The sequence below is a fragment of the Carassius auratus genome, chromosome 18 (assembly GCF_003368295.1).
Source record: "Carassius auratus strain Wakin chromosome 18, ASM336829v1, whole genome shotgun sequence".
Classification (NCBI taxonomy): domain Eukaryota; kingdom Metazoa; phylum Chordata; class Actinopteri; order Cypriniformes; family Cyprinidae; genus Carassius; species Carassius auratus.
Genome location: NC_039260.1, coordinates 5869754 through 5882453, shown reverse-complemented (window position 1 = coordinate 5882453; position 12700 = coordinate 5869754). Strand labels below are relative to the sequence as shown.

General features: G+C 36.5%; 1 protein-coding gene across 2 annotated transcripts in view; it reads left to right on the top strand.

Annotated features, from left to right (window-relative positions):
* The window catches only part of LOC113118224 (UPF0606 protein KIAA1549-like), a 49367-nt gene extending 37195 nt beyond the window's left edge, over positions 1-12172 (top strand). Inside the window, exons 12-21 of one of the 2 annotated variants that reach the window (XM_026287243.1) lie at positions 1463-1656; positions 3326-3462; positions 5828-6033; positions 6198-6427; positions 6648-6774; positions 7394-7705; positions 8982-9034; positions 9214-9359; positions 9488-9615; positions 10488-12172. In XM_026287243.1, the coding sequence (XP_026143028.1) occupies positions 1463-1656; positions 3326-3462; positions 5828-6033; positions 6198-6427; positions 6648-6774; positions 7394-7705; positions 8982-9034; positions 9214-9359; positions 9488-9615; positions 10488-10727 (1773 nt within the window). In that variant the 3' untranslated portion in view covers positions 10728-12172. The remainder of the gene's footprint in view (positions 1-1462; positions 1657-3325; positions 3463-5827; positions 6034-6197; positions 6428-6647; positions 6775-7393; positions 7706-8981; positions 9035-9213; positions 9360-9487; positions 9616-10487) is intronic. The other variant, XM_026287245.1, reaches the window with a different exon arrangement.
* The last annotated feature ends 528 nt before the right edge of the window (positions 12173-12700 follow it).

The following is a 12700-nucleotide window of genomic DNA, read 5'->3' as shown; positions in this document are numbered from 1 at the left end:
TTGTGGCCTAGATTTGGTTACAGCAGCAATAGAGGCAAACAGAAAGAAGATAAGAGTTTTCTTTATCACAAACAGAATTAGTCTAAACCGCTTCATTTGCATTTGAAAGGGGATGCGATGGGAAACAGAGAAATAGAAGTATTCCCAGAAGATGAGCATATTTCAGTGAATCCATCTCTGTTGTGCCGCTACACATACAGCACGACACAAAAGAAGCCAGCTTATGTATTTTTCATACATTTCTGTGTTTTCTTGCAATATATGAAACATAGAATTAAATCTGATCCACTGTGACCTTGTGCACAGTTTATTTGATCTGGAAAATTCTTAAACAAACAACGGTGATCCATCAGCATTGAAGAAATCGTTCACCCAAAAATTTAAATCCTGTCATCTTTTACTGACCCTGAAGTCTATATTATTTTTGTTTTGTTGTGAACACATGTCCAGGCTTTTTTTCATATGATGAACATGGACAGTTGCTTTTGTAAAGAGGGCCATATGATTTGGGAACAAGAGTTCTGATGTCTTTGTGTGATGAACAGAAATTATGCATTATTAATTTTCCCCTGCATTGGTATTTTCATTGTCGCGACTAGATAACTGAATCAGGATGAATGACTGCGATTTGAATCTGAGTCAACCAATTCATTGGAAAGATTCAAATCAAATCCGAATCTGAATCATTACTTTTCTCGTAAATGCTCCAAGGAGAGCAATGTCAGGATTTTGACTTCAGTGGGCTCAAATGAGTAGGAACATGGAGCTTGAGTTTTTGGATTCGTTTTGACCCAGTCCTCATTCACTTTTATTACATTGAAAAAAGTGTCTAGAATATTCTTTAAAAAATTCAGGTTTAATATTACGTAAAGGTTGGTAAACAATGATTTATTTGGAATCATTTTCATTTTGGGTGGACTGTACCTTTAAATCTCTTTCTTCAAAATGTTTTTTTTTTTTTTTTGGTGGCTGCTGGTCTTTGAAAAACGCCGGTGTGAATTAGCTTTCTCTGCTGTTGTTTTTGTTCGCTTCATTGAATCTTTCAGAGTGCTGCAGACCGACAGGCTATTACAGACCGTCTAGCTGGTCTGGCCCGCGGTCTGTCTGCTGACCTCGAATCAAGTGCATCCATTTTGAATGCTTCGTCTTCTCATTGTCTCTTTGACAGCCAATTACTGTCCTCTTGCTCAAATTATTCTTTTGACAATCTATGGATTATGGAATTTCATATTCTATCTCCATGCCTCGTTTACATGCACTTTGACATTTATTCCATGGCTGGGCCAAAGCCTGACCTGATTCTGTCTAGTGTTTGTGAGTAGTTTAAAATAAACATTTAGTTGTTTAACTTTCATCCCTCACGCCACTTTGCAATCCCTCCATTTTCTTCACAAACATCCTTCTGCATTAATTTTGATTCTCCTAATGAACATTTTCCTCTCTCTGGGGTGGGGGTCTTTAGCTGCAGACGCCCAGCGTGAAGGGTTTCGACTTTGCCAAGCTGCACATGGGCCAGCACAGTAAGGATGATCTCATGGTCATCCAGGAGCCGTTGCCACTTCCTGTGGCCGCCAAGGACCAAAGCCCAGCTGAGAACGCAGAGGTGCCCACACCAAAGTCCAAAGCTTCCCGCAATGGCCAGCGACGCAGGGGCCAGTAAGTCTGATAAATGCTTTTTTTGATATTCAGGGGCTAACATTTTAAACATAATTGAGTTTTTGGTAACACTTTACAATTAGGCTCTATTTGGTAACACCATTAGTTGACTACATTAGTTATATCTACAACATTTTTCATTTTTCATTTGTTTTACTAATACATTTTTAAAATCAAAAGTTAGTTAATGAACAATAGACATCTACAGCATTTATTAGTCTTTTTTTAATTAATTTATTTTCCTCATGCATAATTACATGAGTAAACAAGAACAATAAAAGCGTTTACATTTACCTACTGTATTTAACTATTTTCCGGCGCTGCGTAATATCACTGCGTCTGCTGCACCAATGGTACGAAAGCAAAGTTCCTTGATTATTACGCCAGAATGAGAGTATAGTTCCTAGACATATCGGCCTAGAAAATTACAACTTTCCATTTTCCATCGTTCTTAGTACACGATATAACTACAGAGGAGTTAAGTTTTAAATAGGAAAAATATAGAAACCCTTGCTAACGGTCTAATCAGATTCAATGATCTATGCTAAGCTAAGTTAACCCGGAGATCAGCTGAATGGATTAAAAAAATGTACTGTTTTAAAACTCAACTGTTTAACTTTAGGGGAGTTGAAAAATTAGCCTATTTTCAAAAAAAGTGTAGTGTTCCTTTAATCAGTGCTCTAAGATTAAGTATTGCTAATTGTGTTAACTAATAAATATCCTAAATGGGGCATTGTGGTAAATTTGACCTGTTTTTGAACCACAGTCTAGTATAAAAAGAAATCCACTTACAATAGCAAACTGGTTCCGTTTTGCATTGTGCTGCAGTAACCTCATATTAAAATAACTTGTTAATTTATTTAAAGGCAGGAATGTGGCTAAGAGTGAGTCGACTGCTGATCAATAGAAAGCTTTTTAAAAGGATTACATCTCACACTCTAATCAATGAAATTACCACAGATCTCATGTCTTGCAAACATTACGAGAACCTGAAACCTTGTTACAAACAGACAAAAGTTATGTCATTATTTATATTCCTTACTGCTTAAATGGAATAAATCAATATTTCTGGACTGTATTTAAAGTAAATAAAACTAAAATAAATAAATAAATAAATTCTCATTGTTGTGTCCGTGCATTGGTAACACATACTAACTATTTTAAGCTTAAATAACCAGTCAGAGATTAATAAATTCCTAGTAGTTAAGACAGTAAGTCAAAAAGCTGTGGACTAAAAGAGCAGCGAATAGGTAATGGACTCCTGACCATGTCATGAACCTTTGTGTGGTCGCGTTAGATCTGAAAGTGCTCTTTAGAAGCATGACAGGATTAGGTCATCGTCCTCTTGCATTTACCCTGGAGACACATGCCTCATCAAAACTGGATGAAGGCTAAATATCATTGTCTGTCAAGATGAGGATGTCAGGAGTTTGCTCATGTTTTCATGAATTAGATCCAAGGACATTGTAAGGTCAAAAGGAGCATAAATGTACATTTCATGTGTATTAGTTGGGTTCATAGTTTTTCCTCATTGAAACGTGATAAATTGTCTTTTAGATGTCATCAAATGCACATTTTGTTGACAGTTTGGATGAAATAAGGGAAAAAGCATTGTGTTTCCATAGCATGCTTTAGAAGTAAAAGATTTTATGTTGTGTATTTTGCTTAGGATTTCTCCATCAGAGGGCGACTCCATTGGCAGTGACCCACCCAGCGACAGAGGATCTCCCGAGGAGGGCATGAGAACCTCTGGTCTGCCTACCGATCCTAAACAACCACGTAAAATAGCTGCAAATGGACTAAACGGTAAGTTTGCACACATTTTGATTAATATTGATGTATTGCATTTTTTTTTCTCATGCTATTGAATTGCAGAGAGATTGAATCTGGCCCCACGTATTTGACAGTTGCAATAGTGACCTGCCTAATTGTGATTTGATCATTCCTGACATGTACCAAAGTATGCATGACATCATCAAGCTGCAAATTTACCCCATGGAGGACTGGGAGTGCTACAAATAATAAATCAATTTATTAGTTAATAATAATAACGGAAATATAGTTTGCATGAGGTAGTCATTTAGAATTTAAATGTCTTCTTATAACTTAAAAAAAATGTGTTTAAAAATAATGTAATTGTTAATTCATATTTTTGTTAATTAAAATAAATATGAAGTAAAGTTAAATAGAAGTGTTGCTTTGGCAACAAATTAAAATAAGTTGAAGTACTAACATGAAAATTTTTATAAATTAATAAAAATAAATTCATATAAATATTTTTACAATTAATTACAGTAGCAAAAGCATATAACAAATTACTAAAGCATAATGTTATAATATATTATTAAATCTGGAATTACATTGAAAAAAAATAAATATATAACTTATGTTTAATAACTAAAATGCTTTTCTTAATCCAATTTCTTTTTAATTAACGAAATGTATTTGGACAGTTCACATGAGGGGCCAACCAATGCAATTTTGACAATGTTAAGACGCACCACTTTTGTTTAGTTTTTTGCTCGTTGACCGCCAAGAAAGGCAAATGATTCCTTGGTTTTATTAAGCGGCAGTCTTAGTTCTACATAATAGCCAGTGGAAGAAGAACATGTGATGTGAGACGTACAGAAAGAGGAAAGTAATAAAACCTGTGTCTTTCAGCTGAAGATTTGTGGCTCTTCCTCTTGATTTCCTCTCCAGTCAGCCCAATCTCATTCATCCTGCCTCCTTTGTGAAGAATGACTAACACTCGTCTTTACTCTTGGCTGCTTGGGGTTTTTTTTTTGCTCTCTTTGCCTTTATCTCTCTCTCTGTGTGTCCTCTCTTGTCAAACAGTGCCTGTGGCGATGACCCTCTCTCAACACTCATTTCTGCTTTAACAGACTAAATGGACCACAGTCTTGACTAGCCAAAAAATGACATGGATGTCTGATGGCTGTTCCCTTTTTAACGCCCTTCCCTTACGAAAATCCTTTTCATCCTCCTCTTCTCATGATTACGTTCCAGTGATAACTGTTTTCCGAGATCAAATACTTTATCACCCAGCATTCCACTCAAACATGCTTTTACATACAACTTATGCTATATTCCATCTCAATAAATCACATCAGCCATCATTTAACATTTCTCTCTCTCTTTTACACTCCTTCCATCCGCTCATCCATGTGTTACTGGCTCACAGGGAAGAATAGAATTGGTAAGAGTGGTGCTGATTTGTACAGTAGCTTTAGATTTTATAGTTCTTATTTTATGTTGTTCATATTTTTTTTAACATCATCCTGCTGCATTTAAAAAAATAATAATAATTAAAGCAATGTATCATCCAGCTCTTCACACATTTTATTTAAAATGAGTGTCTTTAGATTCAGTAAGACGCTGCCCCCATCTGGTGTGAAATGATATTTGAAAGAAGAGATTCTGATTTTTTTACATGCTTGCTTTGTTGGTGTCAGCACATAAGAGGCAGGCTTTATTTTAATAGGGTAGAACATATGAGATATGTTAATGAATTGTCAATGACAGCGTCATGTATGAATTTCATTGCATTTAAAAAAATACTTTAATGAATAAAGATTGATAATAATTAATAAATGGCAATTATTTTAAGGATGAATGGCACAGTTAAAAAAAAATGTATTTCAGGAAAAAAAAAAGATGATTTGTAGATTCCAGTATTATTTGTCTGTGCAATGAAATTTATACAATTGATTATTTTCCGATTATTTTGGGGGCCATTAAACACAGTAATTTAACAAATTAACACTTATAAGCAATAGAAATACAATGATACTGTATACTGTAAGTCACTTATGCTCCCCAAGGCAGTAATATTTTAAATAGTATGAACCGTTTTCAATTTTATTTATTAATACTTTAAAATGTAATTTATTTCTGTGATGCAAAACTGAATATTCAGCATCATTACTCTAGTCTCCAGTGTCACATGATGAACTCAGTTGGTTCTTAATATTGAAAATAATTGAAACCATAATCCAGAATTGATTTGAAATGGAAATCTTTTTGTAACATTATTAATGTCTCTTTTAATTAATTAAATGCATCCCTGCTGAATAGAAGTATTAAAGTATATATTTTTTTAAATGACTGACCCCAAACTTCTGAACGGTCATTTGCACCTGTGAAGTCTGACACTTTCTCATATTCCTTATAGGTCCCCCCCCAATGAATGGCATGGATGAGCCTTTATCTTCAGCTTCCATTTTTGAGCACGTGGACCGAATGTCCCGCCCGACGGATGGCCCTAAACGCCCCCCTAATAAAATCCAGCTCATCGCCATGCAGCCGATGCCAGCCCTGCCCTTACCCAGCCCTACAGCCAATGACAGAGCAGCAGAGAACGCCAAGCTTAACAAAGAGGTATCCTTCACAAACCATACTTCTAATCCCACTGCATTTCATAAGGCTTCTCCTTAGGGACCCATTTCAAACTTCAAGGTCACAGCGTCTAAAAGCCCCATCACCAATAATCAATATGTGCTTCTCATTGACTGCGAGATCATTGACTGTTCTCTGTCCTCCAGATCCAGGTGGCTTTAAGGCACAAGTCTGAAATCGAGCACCATCGCAATAAGATCCGCCTGAGGGCCAAAAGGAAAGGCCATTATGACTTTCCTGCTATGGATGATCTCATTGATGGTATTGGCGACCCCAAAGAACAGGATCAAATCTACCAGAAGGCCCAGATGCAGATTGACAAGATACTTGATCCAGATATCCACATGCCCTCACTGTACACCGAGCCTAAGAAAAGGTAAAAAGGGCTTTCAACCGATAATCAGGCCAGTTCTCACCAAATCTGAATTTTCTACACAGTCATGCCCGAATGCATCTCTATGAACTCTTCATTACCATACTGTGATGTTCTAGAAGTGTTCCATGGGGGAAGCAAAGCTATACTTGGAAACTATCATCTGAATATTTAAAGGCCAAATGTTCACTCAAAAGTGTTTGTGTGTGATTTGCTGCAACAGAGGGAAGCGTTCTCCTAAACAGAGAAGGAAACAGCAGCTGAACGGTGATCTGACAGACAGACTCATAACGACAGACAGCGATGGGACATACAGGAAATACCCAGGAGTCAATAACATTGCATATGTGGTCAGTATTTCTCTGTGCTGCACTGTTCCTCTGCGTGTGACTGTGTAATTCTTTCCATATATTTGTAATTTAAAACATTTTGTAATCAGCTCCATGTGGTGAAATAGCGATGCTAATTTCCTAAATTTTAGTTTGAAATAATTTATCATATTTGAAGGTTTAATAACACTACTGCTATAAAGTTTGGGGTCAGGTTTTTAAGAATTTAATACTTTTATTCAGCATAGATGCTTTAAATTGTCCAAAAGTGACTGTAAAGATTATTAAAACAATAAAAATTTGATTGCTGACTGACTGTAAAGATTTATGTTAGATTTATATTCATCAAATACCCTTAAAAATGTATAACAGTTTCCACAGTGCTCAACATTGATAATAATTAGAAATGTTTATTCAGCCTTAAATTTAGCACATTAGAAGGATTTCTGAAGGATCATGTGACACAAGATTGCTGAAAATTCAGCTTTGCCATCACAGATGTAAATTACAATGTAAAATATATTTTGGTCGAAACCAGAAAACGAATAATATTTCATAATCGTACTGTTTTTACTCTATTTTGTAAAAGTGAATTACTTGTATAGACTTATTGAGAATAAATATCTGTTTTTATTTGCAGTCGGACCCAGACCAGGGTGCCGAGCATCATAGTCTGTCCCAGACGGATGATGTGTTCCATGGGGCGATTTCTCCTCCTCCACCACCCCCATACCTGCCCCCTCAGCCGTCTATAGAGGAGGCCCGGCAGCAAATGCACTCTCTTCTGGACGATGCCTTTGCCCTGGTGTCTCCTTCATCTCAGGGAAGCACAGCTGGCATCACTCTGCCTGGTGTCGGGCTTAACCCTGGACCCCCACCTGCCTCCAGCCCACCATCCCGTGGACCGCGGCCCTGGGGCCCAGGATACCTGCCCTTGAATCCTTACACAGGGGTAAGAACAATATGCTGTGCTTGGGTACAGAGATTTGAACAAATCGTTCAATGCAATTGTGAATGGTGCCTCAAATTGTGCGGTTTGTTAAGGAGCTATGCCATTATTACTTTTATAAGCGAATAGATGTATGATTTTCCAGAACACATCCTGTCTGGAAAACCCACTAGATGATTCACATTCATGCGATTAAAAAGCACATGATGAAATCTGACGTATCACTGTTTTCTTTATACAGTCCAGTACTTAAATGATTTCCCCTTGTCTAAACCTGGGGTTAAACTAGACGTCACGCTCCATTCACTTCCCTTCAGACCGGAGACACATGCATATGTGAAGAAGCTTTGTCTTCCCGATTGCATACCAAAAATTTAGTGAGCTCTGACCTGCAAATTTGCTTTTGTTTCTAAATGAAACCAATTAATACATTTGAAATAATTTATTTTGGGATAACAGCATTGTAATGTCCATTATGAACAGTACTTTTGCTGAATCAGGGTTTTTATAAAGGTGTTCTTCAATTATCTGTGTTTAAATTAAAGTAAGTGTAGGATATAGACATATAGGAAAGCAAAGGTAATCTAAAAATACTGTTAATGAGCATTTAAAATTAAATATCCAGTATCATTAAAAAATCTCTGATATCACAACCACAAGCATATCAACATATGACCATCCGTATTTACATATTAACATTTAAGCAGATGCAGTGACTAAGTGCACTTGTGATTTCTGGTTATAGTGGTTTGATTCAATCAGCTAATTTGCTGATTTCATTATGAATGTGTTTCGATGTGTGTTAAACCATACTGGGGTGATTTAAAGCAAACTGGATGCACATCAGAACAACACAGAGTTGGGCTTTTCCACGGATTGAGAATAAACTACCCAGAATGGAAGCCTCATCTGTCAACACTGTCCTGAATGATGGATTTCCGTCATATCGAGGCTTTTTCATGGAAGGCCAAAATATGAACTGTCTAATAACTCTGAGGTTGATTTAAGAGTCAATATGGAGCAGGGAATGGTATGCTGTCCTAAAGAGAGCATTTCCAGCTCCGCTATTTAAAAGCTTTTCTGTTTTCTGGGTCACAGGGTTTATTTAGGCTGATAGATAGAGAAGCTTCGTTCGAGGTGGCACATACAGCTGCTAATGTGTTTCAGACTTAGCAGTGTATTAAAATAAGCCTTTCATGCATTAAAGTGCAGTACATGTGCCAGGAATTATCAACATGTTAAAAGCTCAACGACAACATGTTTGTGTGTGTTCTTTCAGAGATATGCTGAATTAGGTCTGCCACCTTCCAGTGCGCAAGGTTTATTGCATCGGTGAGTACATCGAGTCTGATCAGGAAGGTTTGTGTGATCTTTGGGAACTGTGAGTGACGCTGCCAATCACATTAAAGCCTTCACTTGCAGTGTCTTCAGCTTTGATGGATGTAATGTGAGAAATCGAGTACAATGTGGTTTGCTAACAGCTGGGCTCTGATGTCTTTGCATCTCTCCAGACAGGGTTTAGGGTCCAGCTACATCCCGTCAGGAGAGGCCCTTCCTGTTGAACAGCTACAGCCGGAGTCACTTTACGCTGGTCGAGGGACACACACAGATGAACTGCCCTCCTCTGCCAGGCCACGGCCTGTAGGTGGGACTACAGGTAAGAGCATAAAGGCTTTACTAGAAATTCAGTGCTGTTATCAAATGTGTGAGTTTCGTCATATGTCGCAATATAAATTATACTGCAAAATCAAGTATACTTCATGAAACGTACATGTCGGTTCACAGGTGCCCAGCTACATCATTTAAACCACGTTGGCCTGACAGGTCGTGTTGGTGACAGCCGGCAGCCCGGTGGGTTAAACTGGAGCCCGTATCATGAGGACGACAACAAGCTCGCTAACAACAGAGAGCCTGTAAGTCTGAAATACTCCCCTACTTAGATTTTAAGGGAACAAATCATTTTTTCAAATGGTGTTTAAACTCATATTATGAACATAAAGCTCTATCCTTAGTCCGTGTACAATATTTGTATAAGTTTGAAAAAAAAAGAAAAAAAAAGAAAATTTTATCACTTATTTCACAGCTACTTACATTTTAAATATAAAATGTAATTGTGATATAATTTAACTAGTCATATACTGTTTCTTTTCCAGGGATTCTGAATTTTTTTGTTAGACCCCTTTGACCTAAAATATTTTCTTGAAGTACCTCCTCAGATTTTAAGTTAATATTTTAATATATATATATATATATATATATATATATATATATATATATATATATATATATATATATATATATATATATATATATATAGTATTTGAACTTTTTAGCAAGTAATTTATTTAGATTTTTTTTTATTTATTTTTTATTAATTATCAGCTTCCAATCAATTCACGAACCCCCTTCACTGTATACTATCTATAAAATATAAATGTCCATCACAACATCCACGTAGGAAAAAAAGAATGAAAATAAAGTTAAACATCTGTGATGAAGATGAATGTAAAATAAAACTATAATGATCAATTATAAAACACAAAGCTGAAAAAAATATCATGAATGAACCTTTTTGGTCAAATACAAATCTTGACAAACTTTGGAAAAGAAATAAGGTGCTACATAAAGAAGTGTAGAAAATGTCCTCTCTAAACTCTATTCACAATCTTTTCTGCCTCAGTAAGAGGCATTTTCTACCCTTACATTACGAGTCTTTTAAACTCCTTATACTTAAAAAAATCTTTCCCTCATTTCTGCCTTCCTTCCTTCCTTCATTTTTGTTTAGGTTCTTGGCTCTCTTGACTACACCTCCATCTCTGTATTCCAGACCTCCAGGAATGGCCTGAAGGAGCCATCTGCTGCTCCTGCCCACCTGGACACTCTCGGCCTGGGCTACGCTCCCTCTGCTCCCCTGGAGGAGCCTTCACCTCCCAACCACTCTTCCGCCTCGCTCATCAAAGCCATCCGAGAGGAACTGATGCGCCTCTCCCAGAAACAGGCTGCGGTACCCAGCTATCACAGCTGAGACCTGCCTCCTCCAGCTCCATCAGGCAGAAACTGCACTACACTGCACTGTACTTCCCATGGAAGTGGCTTTTTTGAGAGGACGATGACTGTAGTCATGTAGCCTCTGCTGCCGTCTGGTGGCAGAGAGCATTAGGACTGGAAGAGTAGACCATTATCCTTTATTCCCATGTTCCTGTTTGGTTTTCCCTCACTGATCAAAACATAAGCAGCATCCTGAGACCGAAGAACAATGTTTTTTACCTTCTTTACAGGCGACTATATAATTTGGAAGCAACTGCTCTATACAGACCGGGATAACAAAGCTAAACACATTCCCGTGGTCTTCTATTAGAAGTGTGTGTGTGTGTGTGTGTGTGTGTGTGTGTTTTTCACATTGTGTTGTTTTTTTGCTGTGTACACTGCCTTCACAATTTAATCATTTTCTACCTTGCACTGGCTCTTGTAGACTCTCATCACTGAAAGCTGAACTGCTTTTGATACCTTAAATTAATCTCTATGATCTCTTTAGTTTTTTTAGTTTTCTCAGTGCATCAACTTCCCGTTAACACATGGTTCTGATTCTTTTATTTCTGTAGGTCATCTGTACATTTTGTTTTACTGAAGGAGTTTTAGAATTTCTGCAGTAGAGTTCCACTTCACTAAAAGCAAAAAGTGCACACTTTGTCTTTTAAATCTGTCAGGAATTCCTTGCCCCATTGTAAGTGCATTAGTGCGAACGTGTTTTTGGACAAGTCAAAATCATTGTCTGTTGCTAATCAACAGTATGTGACACATGCTGGAGAGCATCTGCATATAGAGCTTAACTCATTTTGATCCCAGAACCTTCCTTAAACTGTCCATTTGTTCATTTTTAAACCATCTATTTCTCAGAAACAGAAAATTTGGATAATTCAGTACTTTCAGTATTACCACTGTAGAAATGGTATTGCAGTTTGAATTATTTAAACTCAAACTATTGATTAAGTTCAGGCTTGTTGCCCAACTGCATTTTCATCATTTCATAGCAGAAAGTGTTTTTTATTATAATAATTATTATTCCAGGATGCACTATTGCTCATTAAACTACTGTTGATTAAATGGGTGCAGTATATTCCTCTGTCCTCATGCTTTTGACGTGTTAGAAAAGCATAAATCTGTAGTGTTAGACTCGCTAAAACACTGATCCCTTGGCTAGTTGTACTTTATTTCATGCTGAAATTGTGTTCTTGCCTTTTGTGCTAAAATGATTTTTGTGTTCATGTTGCAAACAGGAGCATCATTTGCTCTAAGAAAAAAGGACACTTTTCTGTTGAGGACACTTCACTTGATCTGCCCTTGTTCATTTGTGGGAATTAGTTTTTTTTTATTTTTATTTTAACTTTGTCTCATTGGAACTACCTTGACTTGTAGTTTAAAATCTGCTGACTCTTTATTTAAGTGACAATTAAAAATTATTACCATGTGGTTGATTGTTTGCTTTATCAAAATTTACTAACTTGATGATACTGAAATTGCTGAAAAGGTAAAAAAAAAAACATGTATCTCAAAAGATTAGAATATTTAGATTTGAGTTTCATTAAAGGACCATGCAAAAATGAGTAACATACTTTATTTTACATTTACAGGATAAAACCAATAGATGGCGCCAAATGCTTGTTAGTTTATACCCATTGACTTCTCTTGTATGGAGAGAGAGAGAAAAAAATATTTCTTACATTGTCTTTTATGTTTGAAAGAGAAAATATATATATATTTTTGGAATTTCATGAAGATGAAATTATGACCGTTTACATTTGTGGTGGACTATTAATAATGTCCTTATTGTGAATATAATATGAAATATGTTAGGAAATATTTTATCCATAGAAAATATGCTAATTGCAACCCATGCATATTTTTATTCAACTTATTTACTTTTGTTCGTTTTTTAGATAAAGTCTGCATATGCAACATTATGAACTGTAGTATTTAGAATGTCAAATTGTGTCCATG